Genomic DNA, 19,489 nt, shown 5'->3' on the forward strand with positions numbered 1-19,489 from the left:
GACATCCATGAGACCACATTACCTGTGCCCATACAAAACAGTTCTTCAGGTGAACTCCCACAGTGTCCTGATCCACAAAAACCACTCTAGTCAAATGTTTGTCCTTTTGTGCCCAGGGTTAGTAAACAGAAGCTCCCCCTTCTCCATCTCAATAATCATCAGTATATTTTGGAAACAATTACCTTCCCTATATTTACAACCCAACTGCAGTACCTTTAACGCAGGAATGTCAAACTCATCTGGCCCCATGAGGGGCATGGGGCCAGTCTATGGGCCAGATCAGGCCCACTGTCCCTCCCTACATCTCCCCACGCCAGATCTTGCATATGTGGCACCTGCTCCCAGACCCATGCTCAGTAGATGCATTAAGGAACTCATTTTAAAAACTTTTAGTTCACTGAAACTACCCCTGGCCACCTCCTCTCAAAACAGCAGCAAAATACACACAGAAGGAAGGGTAGATATGCACCTTTACAGAATAAATAAAATTATTTTAATATATCTCTCTCTATATCTATATATAGCGCAAGCTTTTGTGAACCCGGGTCACTTCATCACACCCAGGCATAGAACAAAGAAAGTGTCTTCAGAAATAGCTATTTTAAAAGCATGGTATTAAGCAAAGAGAGAATATTTCAAGCAACCTAAAATATTTCTAAATGTCTGGAATGGGTTTCCAAGTTAGGTGGTGCTCTCCCCTACCCTGGGGGTCTTCAAGAGGAGACTGGACAAGCACCTGGCTGGGGTCGTCTAATCCCAGTGCTCTTTCCTGCCCAGGGCAGGGGGTCAGACTCAATGACCTACTGAGGTCCCTTCCGACCCTAACATCTATAACTATGAATCTGCCTTGGCACAAAATGCCAATTAATAAATCAAGGCATTGGAAACAACTGAAACCAGCCACTGAGCATTCACCTGAAGTACTGTACAACAAAAAGACTCATTGCAACCAATCCATTAACTAAGAACTGTGATGTTTACAGGTTTAATGTACAAGGTTTACATCACATGTAGACATTACACAGGGCTTTGGCAATCCAGGCATTAAGTCCAAGTCTAAAATAAATTACTCGACAAATCATACTTAGTTTCTGATGCTGTTGGGTCAGAGTTTGGCATTTTTATTTCCTTGCAGAGCTGGGTAACAGTAACTGTTCTCCCCTTGCTGAGCTTCAGGTCAGTTTTGGCTTAGATGTTTCTTTTATCGCCTGGCATAATTTCAAAGTATCCTTTATTCTTCAGATACATCTAGGAAGTGCAGCCTCCTCTCTCCCACTGCAGTATAATACCCAGGCTACATTGCAATGACTGCATCACTGCAAAGAGGCTGGCAGCTTATCTGTCAAGCAAACTTTGAGCCATTTCAAACAGCTACCTTTTCTGTCCTTTCTGCATCCTCAAAAAAAATATCTGCCAGAATCACAACTATCCAATTTTGTAGTATTAATTACACTAGGCTTATAGTTGCACAAAACCCCTGAAACAGCCACTAGTGCCTTACAGTCAGTCTTGGAAATGTATATACATACTTTGCAAACTGAGAACAGCTAGCAAGTCTGACACACTTCATAATTTTATTAACAAATATGAGCTTTAAGTGAAAGCTTAAAAGATGTGTACTTACTTTTCCCTGCATGCTACCCTTTATATCTAACAATGTCTGCCTGTCTTCCTGCCAAACTGGGACCACTAAAAAACAAGACCCATTCACACACTGTCACACCTAGCAACTGTCCAGCATAGATAGCCAAGAGGGATCCTGGGCATGCACCCTAGTAGTACCTGGACACTTCTTTCTTCCTGGGCCACTTGCATCTCAGCAGGGCACCTGTATAACATGTCATAGCACCCCTTTCATGCAACCTCACTGGAAAACAAGGAGAGCTGCTACAAGGATAGGGATACCACCCCATGAAGCTGCTCATGTATTTACTTTTAATTATTTTTTTCTTTAATTTTCCCATTTATTTAGTAAACAATTGTGTTTCATTTTGTGAAAACCATTATGTATTTTGTGTTTCAAAACAGAGATGCGAAACCCCCATTAAATAGTCCCTAGTCAGATTCAGAAGATTTGTTAACACTTAACTTAAAAATTCATGTACAGGTCAAGTACCATTTAGTCAAAGAAGCACAAAACATGACAAAGCAGTACTCTATGGTACTGTATTGAAGTGTACTCTTAAAGCCACCCCTGACCATGTGACATCTCATTGTGTCAGGTCCATTTGTCACAAAGGCACAGGATCCTTTATGACACAGGCAATTGCAAGTCCCCATCAATGCTGTGGGAGGCCTCCAAATGTGTAACAGTTGATTACTTGGGACAACAGATGAAAAACAGGAATGGGAGTGAAGATAAAATATTAATAACTAAAGTTCCAAGTTCCATTAAGTTTATCCATGGAGCAGAGAGTACCAGCTAGCACCCACTTCCCCTTGAATGTACATAAGGAACCCATGTATGCTGCCCTATGAAGCTGTCTGGAGATGTGCACAGATGAGCAAGAGAAAAAACAGCTCAGTCTTCCAGATTCTCCCTGGCCAGGGCTATCCCTATGGCTCTGACCATAGAAGGGGCAGATATCAGAGGCGTCTAAAGTGTGTGAGGTACACAGTCATGCTGATAGCTCCAAGCAGGAAGAGCTGTCAACCTAAATCTCCTAAACTCACTCAATGCATCAGGAAGATGTGGGGGCATCAGCTAACAAAACGTTCCACTCTCCCTCCTCCATCCATCCTGCCAGTAATGTTTACCCCTTGGCTTCACAAATAATAATATGTAAAACGCAACAGACAACAACACTAGGAGTATGTCGCTTGTTGAAATGCATTGTCAACATGCTTTCAAGTGTGCCAAAAACATGCTGCAAAGTCATCCTGCTTTGGCTCTGGCAACAGCTAATTAGTTGCTCTTCAAGTGCCTCACAGCTTCATAAACTATGAAAATAAAGAGTGAGGCTCGTTCCCCAAGAATCACCTTTGGCACTGCAACTGCACCAATTTGAATATACCAGACTAAGACAGGCCCATGCTTCAGCTGATCAGAGTTCTGCATTCCGAAAGATACAAGCATCATGCATTTTTCTCACCACCCTCAATGATCCATCAATGTTTGCACAGTTATGGAAAAGTACCCCGTTCTGTTTATGTACTAAAAAGAAAGGTGGGAGGGCCAGAATCATGATAGGTACCCTGTCTATCACCTCAGAAAGCCCACAGCAGCTATCCGTAGTTTAAAACAGAGTGCCAAAAGATTCAGTCCTGTGCAACAGATCACGATTAAGGTCTTGTTCACCTGGAAGATCATCCGCACCATTGCTATTTTTTTCCAAAATATAGCAATCATTTTGATGTTGGGGAATAATCTGAGGTTGTAAACTTTCACAGCATGATCAACACCCATCTGTTTTATAAGTAGCTCTGATTTTGGCATGCTCTCACTATAGAGGAGCTGATGCAGATTTAGAACACAACTGCAGGAATGGGGCCTCTTGCATTCAAAAGTCCTGCGTCCATTGCTGATTAGCCCACTATTGCATCATGATTCTTAATCTTGCTAGTCTAAACCAAATTCCTAAGCCCAGGAATACCTTTCCATCAAAGAGATAATCAGTGAATGTTTAATTCACCCAGAAAGTTTAATTCATTACCCGCAAATTGTACAGTACTTCTCAGTTCTCATTTTCACTGCTGCATGAATAACAGTGTAGCAGTTGCTAAATTCTGCAAATGGAGTGGTGAAAAAGAGAGATCAAGTAGCTTGTCTCTAACACAGATACGGGCACTCCACTGACTTGCTCTGACAACCCACATTTCTGATGCTGGAGAGACTGAAAACAGCTACGTGAAAGAGCAGACTGTGGGCTGTAATGGAAGAATTGTTGGAATTTCAAGAACAGCACAAAAAATAGAAGGTAATGAGATGACCCCCAAACTCCTACAGGTCTGAAAGAACACCGATATCCCACAAGGTATTGCCAAAAAAAATTGATAAGATAGCATGCCAGACAAGTGACATGAGGAAAAAAAAAAAAAAGATACAGAGGGCTGATTTCTATTTGTTACTTTTAAAGTATTTAAATTTCAAAATTAATCTGTCAGCTTTAATAACTTTAATTTAGATATTTTTCTGATGAAAGAGTTAATTCTCACTGGCCAACAACTTGCTGGTACTTTTTGCTACACAAAACCATATACCTTATATCTAAATCTATATCTATATCTACCTAAATAATTGTACTGATTGATATAGTCCCATTCAACAACTAATAAGTTTCTCAACTTTGAATGAAATGGTGTTTAAACTGAACTAGTTGAATAAAGTGAAGTGAAGAAGACATACTGTACGCACCACTGATACTCTTTCCTGATGTCCCACGATTCCATGTCCTTAGGCAACAAGTTCACGATTTTGCTGGTTTCCAATTATTTAAGTTTCAGTTGCAACATGTAGTGCCTAATACTTTAAATTAAACACGTTATAGTAAGTTTAAGCTCTACCCTAAATTACCCTAATTTCACATTTTTGAAGATTTTAAAGGAAAAATGATATATTATATATTATTTATTATATATATATTGTCTCTCTACACACGTGCATGTGTAGACTCCTGGTTTAAAGAAACAAAAAAAAGCACTGATTTTTATTAGCACTGCTGGGATTACCCACAGAGAAGCCTCTGAATCTGAAGATGCACTGGACCACCAGACAGTCAATTGGTCTGAAGACACACTGTACTAGCAGACAGGCAAGTGTGCATGCACTCTAGTGAAACAGCAACATCTGCTGCTGTATGCCAGCACAAATACTACTGAAAGACTCTTTAGTATAGCTGTGCCCAAGCTGAAAAAAATTCAGCTATTGTCTGGCACTAAGAACAAAGCAAACCAAATTCTTAATTCAAGACCATGCAACACTCAAGAAAGAAAATTGGGAAGGATCCAAACAGTAAATTAAACCTAACCTGTAGAGAGTGAGAACTAGACAGGTTTTTCTGAGGCTTTTCTGTTTTTGTTTTTAACTTTGTTTATTTTTTTAACAGCTAATCTAACCAACAAAAAACCCTGGTTTCAAAGTACTATGTTTCAGTGAAGAAAGGTCTGAAAATACATTTAGCAGATGTAAAATAATTATTTTAAGCATTTTTCTTTTATTCTATTTTCTTACAATCTTCTTCCCAACACCCCAACCTATACTCATATTTCCTGTATTCTGCTCCTGATATTAGTTTGGGGACTAATAAAAAACATGCCTAGAGATCACTGAAAAATAACCTCCTAGTATAAGGTTTTGCACTTAATGAGGCCTCTGGGATAATTTGTTGTTCTTGCTATCTGAATTAGCTGGGAAGTACAGCTGATCCTTACCCTGAAAATTAGCAGGGGATTTGTAATGAGAGACTTTCACCTCTAGGTCACCTGTTCAAGTTCAGCCCCACTAGGTAGTGTTTCATAAACAACGGGACCAGGTGGAGTTGGATGACCTGTGTGAAGTAGACTGCAATGTGTAATTTCTGCCTGCCACACAAATATGACATCACAGATGACACTCCTCATTGAAAAAGCCAAAATAAAAATGTCAGGTACCCCGGTTGTAGCCATATTGGTATAGAGGCAAAAGAAATCAAAACTCATGGAAGAGGTGATATTTGTTTAGACTAAAATATTTGCAAACAAATTATTTTATTTATTTATTTGCAAGCTTTTGGGCGCACACACCCTTCTTCAGGCATAGGAGAAAGCAGAGATTGTAAAAGTTCTCCTAGGTGGAAATAAAAATTCACATTTCACAGGAGAGATGAAGGTCTGGTAAGTATTCTGTTAATATAAAGATAAACACATGAAGATGCAGCAAGCTGACAGAGAAATCTAGAAACATTGGTCATGCTACTGCACCTGCCTGTGGTACCTAAATCAGTACAATGGTCAGTCAGAAAGTAATGTCTCCTAATTTTTATCTCCTAAATCACTCATGGACATGGAGAGTGCATCTCATTCGACTTCTTCCTTTAAGGGGTCACAATAAACAATAAGGTGTGTATCAGTAACTCTCAGCCTGAGGGACCACTGCTACCCACACCCCCACAGGAGCCATGGGGGCATGTGCCCCCCAGATCTGTGCGCGGAGTGAGGGCAGGCTGGGGACGGTGCTGGATTCTTCCTTGTGGTGGTGGGGGGGGGAGCAGCAGCAGTGCTACAGGGGGTACTACAGCAATACCAACCCAAAAATCTTTACTATATTTGCCTGGCAACACTTCATGGATCAAAAGGAAGAGCTGCTATCAATTCCAAACACAGGAGCCAAAAGAAGCCGAAGAAACAAAACTGTGCTTTGCAGTTCCTCAGAAGATTGGTCTAGAGCTGACCAGTGAAAGAGCTTGACCATGTAAAGAAAGAAAGCTTATGGAGGGAGCAGGAATGAGCCATATCAATGTACAGGGAGATAAGCAAGTATGGCAGAAGACCAGTTTGGCTTAGCAGAGCTCTTCTGTGAACTAAAACACAAAAAGGAAGCTCAGAAGAAGTGGAAACTTGCAAAAACAACTAGGGAGTAGTATAAGAGCATTGCTCGAGTATGCAGGGATTAAGTCAGGAAGGCCAAAGTGCAATTGGATTTGCAGCTAGCAAGGGACGCTACAAGTATGTCAGTGACAAGAAGAAAGTCAGGAAAGTGTGGGTCCTTTAAAAAATGGGGGAGGCAACCTTGCGACAGATGAGGAAGGAAAGGCTGAAGTGCTCAATGCCTTTTTTATCTCAGTTTTCACAAGAAATATCAGCTCCCAGACTACTGCAGCTGGCAGCACAGTTTGGGGAGGAGATGAGCAGCCAACAGTAGTGAAAGAACACATTAGGGACTATTCAGAAAAGTTGGATGTGTATAAGTCCATGGTGCCAAACACAATGTGCCCAAGGGTGCTGAAGGAGTTCTCTGATTCAAATGCAGAGCCACTGGCCATTATCTTTGAAAATTCATGGTGACTACGAGAGGTCCCAGATTATTGGAAAAGGGGAAATTTAATACCCACCTTGAAGAAAGGGAAGAAAGAGGATCCAGGGAACTACAGATTGGTCCACCTCACCTCCATTCCTGGAAAAATCATGGAGCAGATCTTCAAGGAATCCATTTCTAAACACTTGAAGAAAGCGATTAGGAGCACTCAGCATGGATTCACCAAGGGCAAGTCATGCCCTGACCAAGCTGATTGCCTTCTATGATAAGCAGGGATCCAGGTTTTCTGTTTCCCATGGGAAAATGGAGGGGAAAAGTGGATTTTCCCTTTTACCTGAGAAAAACACGGATTTTTCATTTTAACAGAGAAACGCTTGGATTTTCCACTTTTGCAATGAGGTTTCTGCGTGCTGGCAGAATTCATGCCTGCAAGGGGCTGAGGGAAGCAGGAGGGTGGTAAGGCAGGGAGCACTGTGTGCACGTGCACATGTACATGCACATGTGGCAGCCAGGCAGCCTGGAGAGCAGTTCCCACACATAAGTCTGGTGGGAGGAGAGGGGTTTGAGGCCCCCATAGGGAGAGAGGAAGTTGGGCAGGGCTGCAGCTGCTGCCCAGCTAGGCAGTACGTGGGGCTAGGGGCCCAGGGCTGGAATGCGTGGTGTGGGATGGAGCCGTGGGCAAGGGTGGGGGAGTCTGCATGCACTCCTGAGGGGCAGGAGCAGGGGGTCACATGCACAACCAGATTTGTGCATAGGGCGGGGATAGGCTGCCCACTGCAGGCTTGGATTTCCTGCCCTGGTGCCCTCTACTTGGGGCTTCCACAGTGTGCATGGGACCAGTGTGGTAGGGAAGAGTGGGGCAGGGAAACTCTCTGGCAATGCAAGCCCTGAGCTACCCTGGCACAGTGCCCTCTGTCTACCCGGCAGCAGCAGGGGTGGTAGTGTGGAGTTGTACCCCTCACTACTGCCAGGCAGGCAGGGGGCATTTCCCTATGGCAGTGCTTGGCTTGCAGCTGTGGCACCAAGTTTCCCTGCCCCACCAGGTCCTGCCTGCTGGGCCACGGAGGGCCTGGGGGAGGGCAGCAGGACAGGAAGCCCAAGCCCACAGCAGGCAGCCCACACGGGCCCCCGCCACAGGCTCCGCTCTACTGCAACAACCACCTCCTCCCACAGGCAGCAGCCAGGGCTCAGGCACTGCTGCAGAAGGCAGGAGGCTACAGACCTGGGTCCCTGGCTCCGTAGCTCTGGAAGCTGGGAGCCCCCGGCTGGGGAGTGAGGGGCCTGGACCTGCATCCTGGTGAGCTAAGGGGGCAGAGAGAGCTCTGATTTAAAAAAAAAATTAAATCAGAAATCAAACACCAACATTTATAGGTACTTTGGATTTATTTTATTATAGTGATTGAGGCACTACTAGAATTTAAAATTGTAAACATTGTTTTGAATCAATACATATATAGTGGCATTTCATTTTAATTGCAGATTTGGGGGGTTTCCATCAGAGAATGTGCAGTTTGTTTGTTTGTTTTAAATCAGAGAATGTGTGATTTTTAAACAGAGAAAACCAGGATCTCTGATGATGAGATGACAGGCTCTGTGGATATAGGGAGAGCAGCAGACATGATATACTTTGACTTTAGCAAGGCTTTTGATACTATCTTCACAACATTCTTGCAAGCAAGCTAAGGAAGTATGAGTTGGATGGACTGCAAGGTAGATAGAAAGCTAGCTGGATCATTGGGCTTAGAGGGTTGTAGTTAATGGCTTGATGTCTAGTGGGCAACTGGTACCAGGCAGAGTGGCCCAGGGGGTTTTGTTCAATATCCCTGGAAGCTGACAAAGTACACCCTCACAAAGTTTGCAGATGACACCAAGCTGCGTGGAATAGTAGATACACTGGAGGATGTACCACAGGGGCTGACAATTATTTTGGGCGGAGGGCTGCTTACCAAGTTGTGGCAAGCTGTTGAGGGCAACATGAGTAGCACCGCCCCTTGACAGGTGCCCCACTCCCCCGGTCACCATCTGGGGACCAATGTCCCAGGGCAAGCACCAGTGGGGCCCAGAGCAGGGCTCAAGTTAGCAGGGGTCTGTGGAGCTGGTCTGGTCTGAACCAGCAGGGAGAGGGTTTACTGCTGCTGCCTGCCTGGAGCTCATGTGCTGGGCGGCAGCAGAAAACGCTGCCTGGCACAGCCAGCAGGGGGGCTGCAGCTGCTGCCGCCACGGCGCAGCCTCGATGGGTGAGCCCGGAGTCGGCACAGGGCCCAGGCTGACAGCAGGAGTGGGTTACAAGCTGGTGCTGAGCATGGGGAAAAGTGGCCCCTCTCTGGCCTCGTGCCCAGCGCTGAAGCCACTTGCAGCCCACATGGGGCTGCCAGTGCCTGCTCAGGACAGCCCCGTGTGGGCTATGAGCGGCTGCAGTAAGGAGCGTGGACTACGGGGCAAGGGAGACGCCACTTTTCCCCATGCTCCACACCAGCTCACCCCCTGCCCTTCCCCCTCCCACCCACCAGAGCTTCCCATGCCAAGGCAGCCACATGGTCCCAGGCCAGAAGCCCCTCCTGGGGCTTCCAGATGTGGGGGGTGGGGCCAGACAGGCCCTGCTGCTGAAGGAACCCTCCACGGCTTCCCCTGGGTTCTAGTGCCCTTGGTTTCTGTCATCTTTGACAGGAACCAAGGGCAGATGTATTTTAATTTTCTAAATTTTTTTTTTTAGGGGCCCCATAGGCTGGATAGAACGGCCTCATGGGCCGTACTTTGCCCACCCCTGGTGTAGCATGAACTGAACGAATGTAGGTGATGTTAACATAGTGTAATAATAGTGAAATGTAACCATGTTAGTTTTGTCCTCTAAGTAACTTGAAAATTCCATTTTGTATTCTTTTGCTTGACATAAGTGAATGAACTCTGTATGCCCTTTTATGAATGAGTGTATGCGAAAGGGCAAATGGTGAGAGAATGGCATAGAGACAGAACAAGAAGGTTTAACTGTTTATGTAAGCAACAAGGTGCCAAATGTAAGTTACCAGTCAGTAAACTAATTAATAAATGGTTGAAGAATGACTTTGAGGCCTAGGGCACAACGAGGAGGAGGATAACGAGGAGGAATGCGCGCATCCTGTCAGATGGGCAGCAAGGACACTCCAAGGCTGAGATACCAGCTTTAAGACCAAACTGACCTTGGGCTGAGATAAGCAGAAGATGGATGAGAAACAACTGCAAAAACAGAAATTGGGTATGGAAAAACCCTAAAGTGCTAAACAAAGGATGCCAACCCCCATAAAAAGAGGAATCTGGAATATACCAGGTTCAGTAAGTCTCTCTCAACTGCTGTTTCTTTGGAGCACAGATGCGTGTGTTCACCCCGCTCCAAGCTGCTATCTCCAGGATCTCTCTCTCTCAGTAAGACCTGGGCTGGCCACCCAGTGCTATTATTGAACAACTGCTGCTGGTAACTATAATGACAGAATGGAACGGTTGTTTTTTGTTTGTGCGCGCCTGTGTGTAAAGATGTGTATGATGATTTGTGTGCACATCTATATGAGTGGTGTGTCTGAACCTCTATGTCCAATTCATGTAATCAATAAACGCAGCATTTTGCTTTATCCCCCTTTATAAGGTCTTGCTCTTGATTTAATAGATTGGTAATTCAAAGTAACAAGGGGCAGGTCTAAGATTCAAAGTGACCTCAGCAAATTAGAGGATTGGATCAAAAAGAAGCTCATGAGGCTCAATAAGGACAAGTACAAAGTCCTGCACATAAGATGGAACAATCCCAGGACCTGGGGTTACAGTGGATAAAAAGCTGAATACGAGTCAACACTGTGCCCTTTGCGTGAAGAAGGCTAACAGCATACTGGGCTGCATTAGCCTGAGTGTTACCAGCAGATCAAGGGAAGTGCTTATTCCCCTCTATTCAGCACTGGTAAGGCCACATCTGCAGTACTGTGTCCAGTTTTGCCCCCCCCCACTACAGAAAGGAAGTGGACAAATTGGAGACAGTCCAGCAGACGACAACAAAAATGGATAGGGGGCTGGGGCATGTGACTTATGAGGAGTGTAAGTATACGTCCAGGCTTGGCTGGACATTTCCAGATTTCAGAGGCTGGCCCCAGCCAGATGTTAAAATTAAAATAAGCATCCTGGGTGCAGGGTGGAGTGGCAGAAGCTGTGAAATAGGAAGGCCTAACAGACAGCTAAACTACCCTAAAATCAGTTAGCTTGATTAGTGGAATGACCATTAAAAAGGGGAGATAACAAGTAAAGAACAATAGGTCATTAATGGGTCACTGACTCCCTTAGCTGCCTGAAAAGCATCACTAGAGCTGCATCAAGCTGCCCCCTCTCCCCCACATCATTGACTTGAGGTGGGTAGGGGGGCAGCGTCCCGGGTTTCACATTGTCCCGTACAGTCAACCTATTTATAAGGAGAGGCTAGGGGACCCGGGTTTATTTAACCTAGAGAAGAGAAGACTGAGTGGGGATTTAACAGCAGTCTTCAACTGCCTAAAGGGTGGTTCCAGCAACGATGGAGCTAAACTGTTCTTAGTCATGGCAGATGACGAAATAAGGAGCAATGGTCTCAAGTTGCAGCATGAGAAATTTAGGTTAGATATTAGGAAAACTCTCACTAGGAAGGTAGTAAAGCACTGGAGTAGGTTACACAGAGAAGCTGTGGAATCTCCATCCTTGAAAATTTTTAAGATCTGGCTAGACAAAGTCTTGGCTGGAGTAATATAGTCAGGGACGGTTCTGCTTTGAGCAGAGACCTCCCAAGGTCCCTTCCAACCCTAATTTTCTAAGATTCTGTGTACAACAGAATTTCTTGTAAATGTGATCAAAATCATTGTCAAGAGTGAGGATAAAAGATTTGGCAGATACAAAAGGAGTCATTCTTTTGTGACATGAATGTTGGATTCAAGGAACAGAGCAAAGTTGCTTATTCATTAGCCAGTTTAATGAAAACCTGATGATCTGCATGACAGCAAGATTAAACTTTGTCACATGGTGCTAACTTTAATGACTCCCAGATTACAGCTACCTTCCCATATAACCTGTTGCCCTTGTGCTCCCACTAGGCCAGAGTCCCCCAACAGCTACTGCGTATTGTCCAGAAAGTAACAGGAGCAGCACAGACTTGTGAATAGCAACTGTGGCAGGAGCTAGGTAGTTTGAGCGCCTTATCTATCTTGTCATCAAATACACTGGGTATTACAGATGGATTTCATTCTATGACCCCAAATAAGATTTAAGCCTCAGTTATCAACCTGAGCATAACATTTAATTCCATGTCCTGGCCATAAAATGGTGAGCAGAGGTAGGCAACAGTAGTGACATGCCCTAAGGGGGTGACCAAGGCACTAGACCCAGTTGCCCACCTCTCATAAGACTACCGATAGTGAGCAATGGTCAGACATGAGAAAGTGTAGTATCCTATAAAGAATGGGCTGCACCCTAGCAAACACAGCACACAAACAATTAATTGCTGGAGCAACCCCATGCTGTCACCCAGCCAAAGAATCTTTATTAAGTATTTCATTCAGTTGCCCTTTCTTTGAACATCTGAGTTTTGAAGCCTACAGGAAACTACCCCATTGCAACATGAAGATAAACCAACAGTTTCACGTCTGAGTTTTCCATGTGGGATAAATTCAGAAAGCAACTGCAACACCAGTAACAATATCTGAAAAGGATCTAGCCCCAAGGTGACCAAGGTACAGCCTTAGGGGTTCCCATATCTCCAAGAGCTCAGTGGCGGAGTACCGGTGGCAGTGACAACTGCAGAGATCTCCTGGAGACAAAGCTTTTAACACTGTCACCACTCATCCTGCTGGCCTAATTTCTGGACCCCCAGCGAGCCCCATGGATGCTGGCTGGCATGGCCCCACATGCTGGATCAGCCCAGGCAAGGATTTTTGGGGTGACATTTTTGATGATATCACTTGCATGTCATGGCAGATAGCATCCTGAACTGGATTCCTCCTCCCCATGAAAGAAACACATGTCTCCCTTGCTCTACAAGAGAGGAAAAAAAGCACCCAGGAAGATCTCTTCAGAGACGTTGAACATTTCCCTCCCCACAGAACAGGGCAAAGCACTTACCCCTAGGGCACGGTCGAGGGTAAGGAAGCGATAGGGAAGAAGTGAGGGAAGGGGGCAACTGAGTCATAGTCATCAAGAAGCAGGGCTGGAAAGGATCTCTAGAGGTCATTTAATCCCATGGTTCTCAACCTTTTGTAAACATTGATGGCCAGGCCCAACCCAGTAAACAGTTCAAGTAGAAAACAACCTTCTGGCCCTGCCACTGCCCTTCACTCACAACCCACAGACCCCCATGCTGCCAACCCTGCTGGTGCCCCTCACTTCCAGCCAGCTGCCCCCTGCCCAAGGCCCCCACTCTGTGGGGCATGGGTGGAGGAGGGCACACTGCCCTCACCTTCACTAACCACTAGTGTGCCAAGCTACAGCTCTACCATGCTGCCACAGCCCAGCCACCACTGCTGCTCCCCTTGGACCACAGCTCTACCCCAAATAGAACATGGGGTGGCAGGTGTTGCTTGTGCCCCCCTGCCATGTTGTCTATACTATAGTCCCCCTACCCCATAGACTTACCTGCTGAGAGCTACAAGAACTGCTCTCCATGCTGCCTGGCTGCCACGTGCATGCGTGCATGCATGTCGTACCCCCTACCTGGTCACCCTCCTCCACTCCCCCCAGCCCCAAGCAGCTCCTCACAGGCTGGAACTCTGCCAGCCTGCAATAGGAAACCCGCTGTTTCCCACGTTTTTCTCTTTTAACAGAGAAAATCCATTTTCTGAAGTTTGTTTGCAACCCTTTCATATATTCCTATGACCCACTTTTGGGTCGTGACCCATGGGTTAAGAAACGTGGATCTAATCCAACCCTCCCTGCCAAGACAGGATCATCCCTACCCAAACCATCCCATCGCAACCCGCTGTCTAACCTCCCAGCAAAGCTCCCATCAACATGGACACAACACAAGACCTAAACCTGGCGCAGGGAAGCAGGGGGCACCGCAGCCCACGTCCTGCTGCTGTGCAGGTTGCCAACACCTGCTGCAGAGGCCGTGCTCCCCACCAGCCCACACCCCTTTGGCCACAGGGTAAGCATCCTTCCTGACCCCAAATGCGGAGGCGGCTCTGACCCTGCGCCCAGGGCAAGAGCCCGGAGCCGGAGGCTTGCAGCTTAAAGTCTCAGCAGGACAGGAGCATTGTCACAGCACAGGGCCCGCGCGAGGGCGTCCGGGCAAAACTCAGAAAGCCCGAGAGGGGGCAGGGACTCGCTCCCGACGCCTGGGGCCAGAGCGTGGGCACAACTCCGCCCTGCGCCTGCGCATTCTACTCCAGCGCAGCCAGTCACTGAGACCACCTGGAACGTACCACCTGGGGCGCGCACCTGGGAGGGAGGCGCAAGCCTGGAACGTACCACCGGAGGCGCGCACTTGAAACATACCAACGTTGCCTGCAGCTCCCCGGCGCGTGGCAGGATCCGAGCCCAGGTAAGCATTAAGTCCCCCCCCACACTTTCCCGCTCCGCCTTACGGAGCCGCCACATACACACACACCTGGAACTCCAGCCCATAAATCACCGGCGCGTCATCTTCCATAGCTCTGCCGCCTCCAACTATGAGTCCTCTGTACCTGCTTGCCGGGTGTTTTGCCCCGTGATTTTTGACCCACAGCGGCGTCCGTCACTCTCAACTTCCGGGTGAGGATGTAGCGCATGCGCTGCGAGGGGTTTGTCCTGCTTCTGGCGCAGGCGTAGTGATTGCCGGCGCCTGTCAGGGAAGAGATTCGGCGGCGCCGAGCCGGTGGCAGGTGGGACCGAGGCCGCGGGTCAGGGGTCGCCTTGGGTGCCCCGCGCGGGAGGAGGAGCTGGCAGAGGAGTGCCCTGTACGCGCCCGGGAGTTGTTTGCTGCCGTTGGGGGTGCACCTCGCTGTTGCTATGGTCACTGGGGCGACCGAGGGCCCCGGGGCCGGGCAGTCGTTGCGCGCGCAGCCGGCCGTGGCCGCGGGGAGCGGGGCTTCCTGGGCCCCAGCACTGGGGCCCCCGCGGGAGCGGGCGAGTGGCGGGTTTGGAGGTAGGGGATGAGGCTAAGAAAATCCTGGTCCTTGCATCCCAAGTGCACTGTAGAACCAGGGTCTGCTCCAGCACATAGCAGCATTGCCAGGTCTTCAATATGACATTATTGTATTGAAAGCTCTGAATTACCGTGTATGCTGTCCGACTATTGTATAGTGAAAAAAAATGAAAAGACTTTTTCTTATTTATTTTCTGTTGCTCACTGTAAGTCACCAGTGGGTGAGCGAGACCATGCATTGTCAAAGTTGAAGCATTTCTTTATTTGGAGGCAAGGAGTCTTAAGAAAGCACTGACAGCAAACCCAAAAAGTCAGTTAAGACTCTCTAAGAGTGATTTGGGCTTTACATATGCTTCATCAATTAGCCACCTAAAAATTATGGCCTATTTTGAACACTCTTATTGATTGTACAAGGGTTGAAATTATTGCACAAATACGATCATGATTGTATACCTGGCAACACAGGTGCATCAGCAAATGTCATGTACCAGACATGTGTTAGCTGCTTGGCTTGGGGGTTGTTGTTCTAGAGCACTTGTAGCAGAGCCTGGGCATCCTTGCTCACCCTGCTTTACCTGTGACAGGTCAGAGTGTTAATAATGATCTTTGTAGGGGGCAGCTGCAGTAGTTAAATAGAACTCTATGGATATGTATGCCATTGGCCTCGTGTCATTACAGTGTTTTGTAACTCCATTGTTCATAATGGCAGAAAGTGGGTTTAAAACATTTTTGTCATCAAATGGATTTTTGTGATAAATTAACGTTCTAATAGTCAGATTACTGGATTTAGAAACTTTCATTCAGTCAATATTTTTGAGGTTCAGAATAGAAGTGTACAGTACTTGTTCAGCAAAACTAATTTCCTGCCTATTTTTCTTCTTTAGACGCAATGGAAAATAATGGAACTAAGAATAAGAATTCTAAGAAGAGTGTTTCACATGAAGAGGATAGTAGGAATGAAGTTCAGCAGGGAGTTCAGGAAGAACTTCTCTTTCATGAGGAAACCATTGATCTTGGTGGGGATGAATTTGAGTCTGAAGGGAATGAGACCATCTCAGAAGATTCCAATAACTTTTTAGATAAACTTAATGAACATATGATGGAAAGTGTTGTTATTTCAGATTCTCCAAACAATAGTGAAGATGACACTGGTGAACTTGGTTGCCTGCGGGAGATTGTAGAGCAAATGGAAGCCAAAGATATTCATGTAGCAGAGGAAGTGGATAAAGAAGAAGCCCTGAGTCAGAGTGAAATGGAACCAGAAGAAACACCCAAAGATGTTTCTGACATTGGAACAGATGATCAGGCATCTTTAAAGGAGGATTCAATTCAAGAAGCACCAAAAATTGGACCGAAAGTAGGAGACGAAGTTCCAATGGCCTCAACGCCAAGTGATATTGATGAAAGTAAAACCGAGGAGCAAATATCATCACCGCTTGCCAGCAGAACATCTGATGCTGAGCCGATCCCTGTGTGCACCATTTTCAGTCAAGCAAGCCATGCTAACACTCAACTACAGTTGTTCCTACACGATGGCTTTGAGCCTCAGATGGTAAAGTCTCCTAGTTTTAGCAGTGTAAATGAGACTGCAGCAAAGTCTCAACCACAGGTGGTTCAACCAAGTCCTAGTCTAAGCAAGTTTTTTGGTGATACTGTTAACACTAATACTCTAGCTTCTGATTTTTTTGATTCATTTACTACATCCACTTTTATTTCTGTCAGTAATCCTAATGCAAGCTCTTCAGTACCAGAACACATGTCATCTCTTTCTACAGTCGGAGATCGTTCACATGCCTCAGCTGACCCCATCTATGCAGGAGGAAACGAGAGATCTGAAGCAGGTGGCCCCCCAGCATCTTTAGAAATATCAGAGTCTCCCAAACCATTTTCACAGATCCAGGCTGTTTTTTCTGGAAGTGATGACCCCTTTGCCACAGCCTTGAATATAAGTGAACTAGACAGAAGAAATGATGCCTGGCTTCCTAGTGACGAAACCAGAAATGTTTTAATCTCAGTAGCCACACAGCAGTACAGCACCGTGTTCATAGACAAAGAGAACCTCGCTATGCCTGGATTAAAATTTGACAATATCCAGGTAAGAGTCAATGGTTACATTCTACTTTTTGTAATCTAGACTTAAAATAAGGTGGCACATCCAGTGGTCTGTCCATCTTTTTACGATCTTATTTTGTGGCTTCAGCTCATTTCTGCTTTCATCTAATGTGTACTATTGCAATCCTAATTAGAGAATTGATGACTGAGCAATTGTTCATGAAAGGACAACCCCCCCAAAACAAAACCAAAAACCCCTCATTCGCTACTAGCAAATAGAAAACTTCTCTGAATATGTGTGGCAAATGATGTCATTGGCTTATATAACAGACCGACTTTCATTTTAAATATAGTTTTGACTCCTTACGGCTGCAGAGGTAAGATTCCAAGCATGAACTAATGTTCTGAAGCAGAGCACCATCATATGTAGTTGAAGGCAGATGTCAGCTTCTGTTTGTAGAATTCATAGATACAGTGCAGTGAAAAGTAAGTAGCTTTGTCATTCTCACAGCTGATATTCAGAATACTGTAGACAGTACAAAAAAATGACGAGCTGGATCTCTTTCATTCTGCTCTTGCTTATGAAAAGTATGACCGGCAGCAAAGCACACTTTAATGCCTTTTCTCAGGGAGAATGACCCAAAAATGGAGGCTGGGAGAAAAAGAGAATAATGGAAACCCATTCTCTACTTCATAGCTAGCAGCTTTACATGGGTAGAAACCTACCCAAATTGAGGAGGCAGGAGGCTGATTTTGTGGGCAGGTTGTGGGGCCAGCTGCCATTTTTGTGTGCTTACCATGCTTCTGATTGCCTGAGGGGCCACAGTAGCCCCATACCTTGCTGGAGATTTGTTGAGAGGCCTATCTGTTATGTGGCCTTGCTGCTGATAGGTGGAGAGATGTAGGGCTGCACAACAGGCAGCTCTCTCAGCCAATCAGTGATGGGGGGGTAGCCATCTTGGCTGCTTCCCTTTGAGCTGGCAGCTCTCCTACGCCCTGCAGGCTGAATAGCTGGGCTACAGCAACCATGAGGACTGCTGACTCCCACTGCGGAGTCAGTATTTTATTTTTAGTAAGGTGTTTTTTGTTCTTTTTTTTTTTTCCCCCCCGTGGATTTTGCAGATACTGCCTAATTTTATGGACAATGCCCAATTTTGCAGTTTCTGTGGAATCACAAATTAAGTAGGTGCCTACACGTGAAAAAGACACATACAGTAATATCCATCTTTCCAGAGCTTAGGTAAAAGTAAAGCAGGACATAAGAATAACTGCGGTTTCAAGCTTGATATCCTCCCCTGTTTTAGCAGCTGAACTAAGACTAAATTTTATTGTCAGAGTTTTGTCCTGGAACTTCATAGTGAAGGTTCCTTAGCCAGCTCTTTCATATCTGCATCTCTGGCTATTAGGTATCAGCCAGATTTTCTTCAAGCCTTATTATAAGCAGTAGTGAAATAAGGAATGGCACTTGAGGAAGAGGGTTGAGAAAAGTATTTTATCTAGTTGCCATTAGGAAAACTTCCCTGGGGAGCCGGGTCCCAGACCAGTAATAAAATAAAGCGGAGAGTTTTTTGTATCTATTACGGGAACATTAAAATGTACTCCATAACAGAAGAATCCAGAAAAACTTTGAGTGGAAAAGAACTAAGTTATGATTACTTCCCACCACACAAGAGGACAGAGAAAAGTAGCCCCATCTTGTAACTGACTGTAGTCCTCCCCTCTCCCCCCCAGCTGCAATTCCCTACTTACTAGTCAGAGATTAAGAGGTGACTTGCATTGATACTTCCATATGAGTCTCAGCCACATGTGCTTTTGCAACTGTACCAGATGCTCTTGGAATCACAATAAGAAAGCTGCAAACCTGTAACATAAGCTGTTCCAAGACCCAGCTGCATTAGTTCTCAGCTGGGGTATTTTCTCACTTATACAGCTTCTTACTCCCAAGTGACTCTCTACTGTCCTGAGTGTGCTCTTCAAGTAGTCTGGCATACCCTAGACTGACAAATTATTTTGACGTTTATGATTTCTAGAATTGCATATTTTACTGAAATCATAACTGTAGAGTGCCTGAAATGTCGAACAAACTTATAATGTGATTCATTGTAAGTGTGCCAAAAGTTCATTAAACTTTTGACACAAACTCTTGATGCAAAGTGTTAATGTAAGATGTTAAATCATACAGAAACATCATTAACAAAAGAATTAGCTGAGCAGTCCCACTTACAGTAAACCTTAAAAGTGCTACAGAAAGGGATTGAAATGTCTTTGGTTGGCATTTATTTAGCTTGATGGCTCTTACGGTCTGTGAAAGCCCTTTTAGCCCTGAGGATGTTTGTTAATACTAGAAGCCATTATTTTTTTTCAAAGCTTGCTAAATTCATCAGGTT

General features: G+C 45.5%; 2 protein-coding genes across 4 annotated transcripts in view; one reads left to right on the forward strand and one right to left on the reverse strand.

Moving 5' to 3' along the window:
• Positions 1–14,676, reverse strand: part of TSSC1 (tumor suppressing subtransferable candidate 1) — a 231,770-nt gene extending 217,094 nt beyond the window's left edge. For both annotated transcript variants that reach the window (XM_019520704.1, XM_019520705.1), the window contains exon 1: positions 14,535–14,676. In XM_019520704.1, coding sequence (XP_019376249.1) covers positions 14,535–14,576 — 42 coding nt within the window. In that variant the 5' untranslated portion in view covers positions 14,577–14,676. The remainder of the gene's footprint in view (positions 1–14,534) is intronic.
• TRAPPC12 (trafficking protein particle complex 12) overlaps positions 14,319–19,489 on the forward strand; it is a 107,659-nt gene continuing 102,488 nt past the window's right edge. The window contains exons 1-2 of one of the 2 annotated variants that reach the window (XM_019520702.1): positions 14,319–14,468; positions 15,935–17,145. In XM_019520702.1, coding sequence (XP_019376247.1) covers positions 15,940–17,145 — 1,206 coding nt within the window. In that variant the 5' untranslated portion in view covers positions 14,319–14,468; positions 15,935–15,939. Of the gene's footprint in view, positions 14,469–14,711; positions 14,788–15,934; positions 17,146–19,489 lie in introns of those variants that run through there. The other variant, XM_019520703.1, reaches the window with a different exon arrangement.

Source organism: Gavialis gangeticus, unplaced genomic scaffold (genome assembly GCF_001723915.1).
Source record: "Gavialis gangeticus isolate Ggan-Ray unplaced genomic scaffold, GavGan_comp1, whole genome shotgun sequence".
Lineage (NCBI taxonomy): Eukaryota > Metazoa > Chordata > Crocodylia > Gavialidae > Gavialis > Gavialis gangeticus.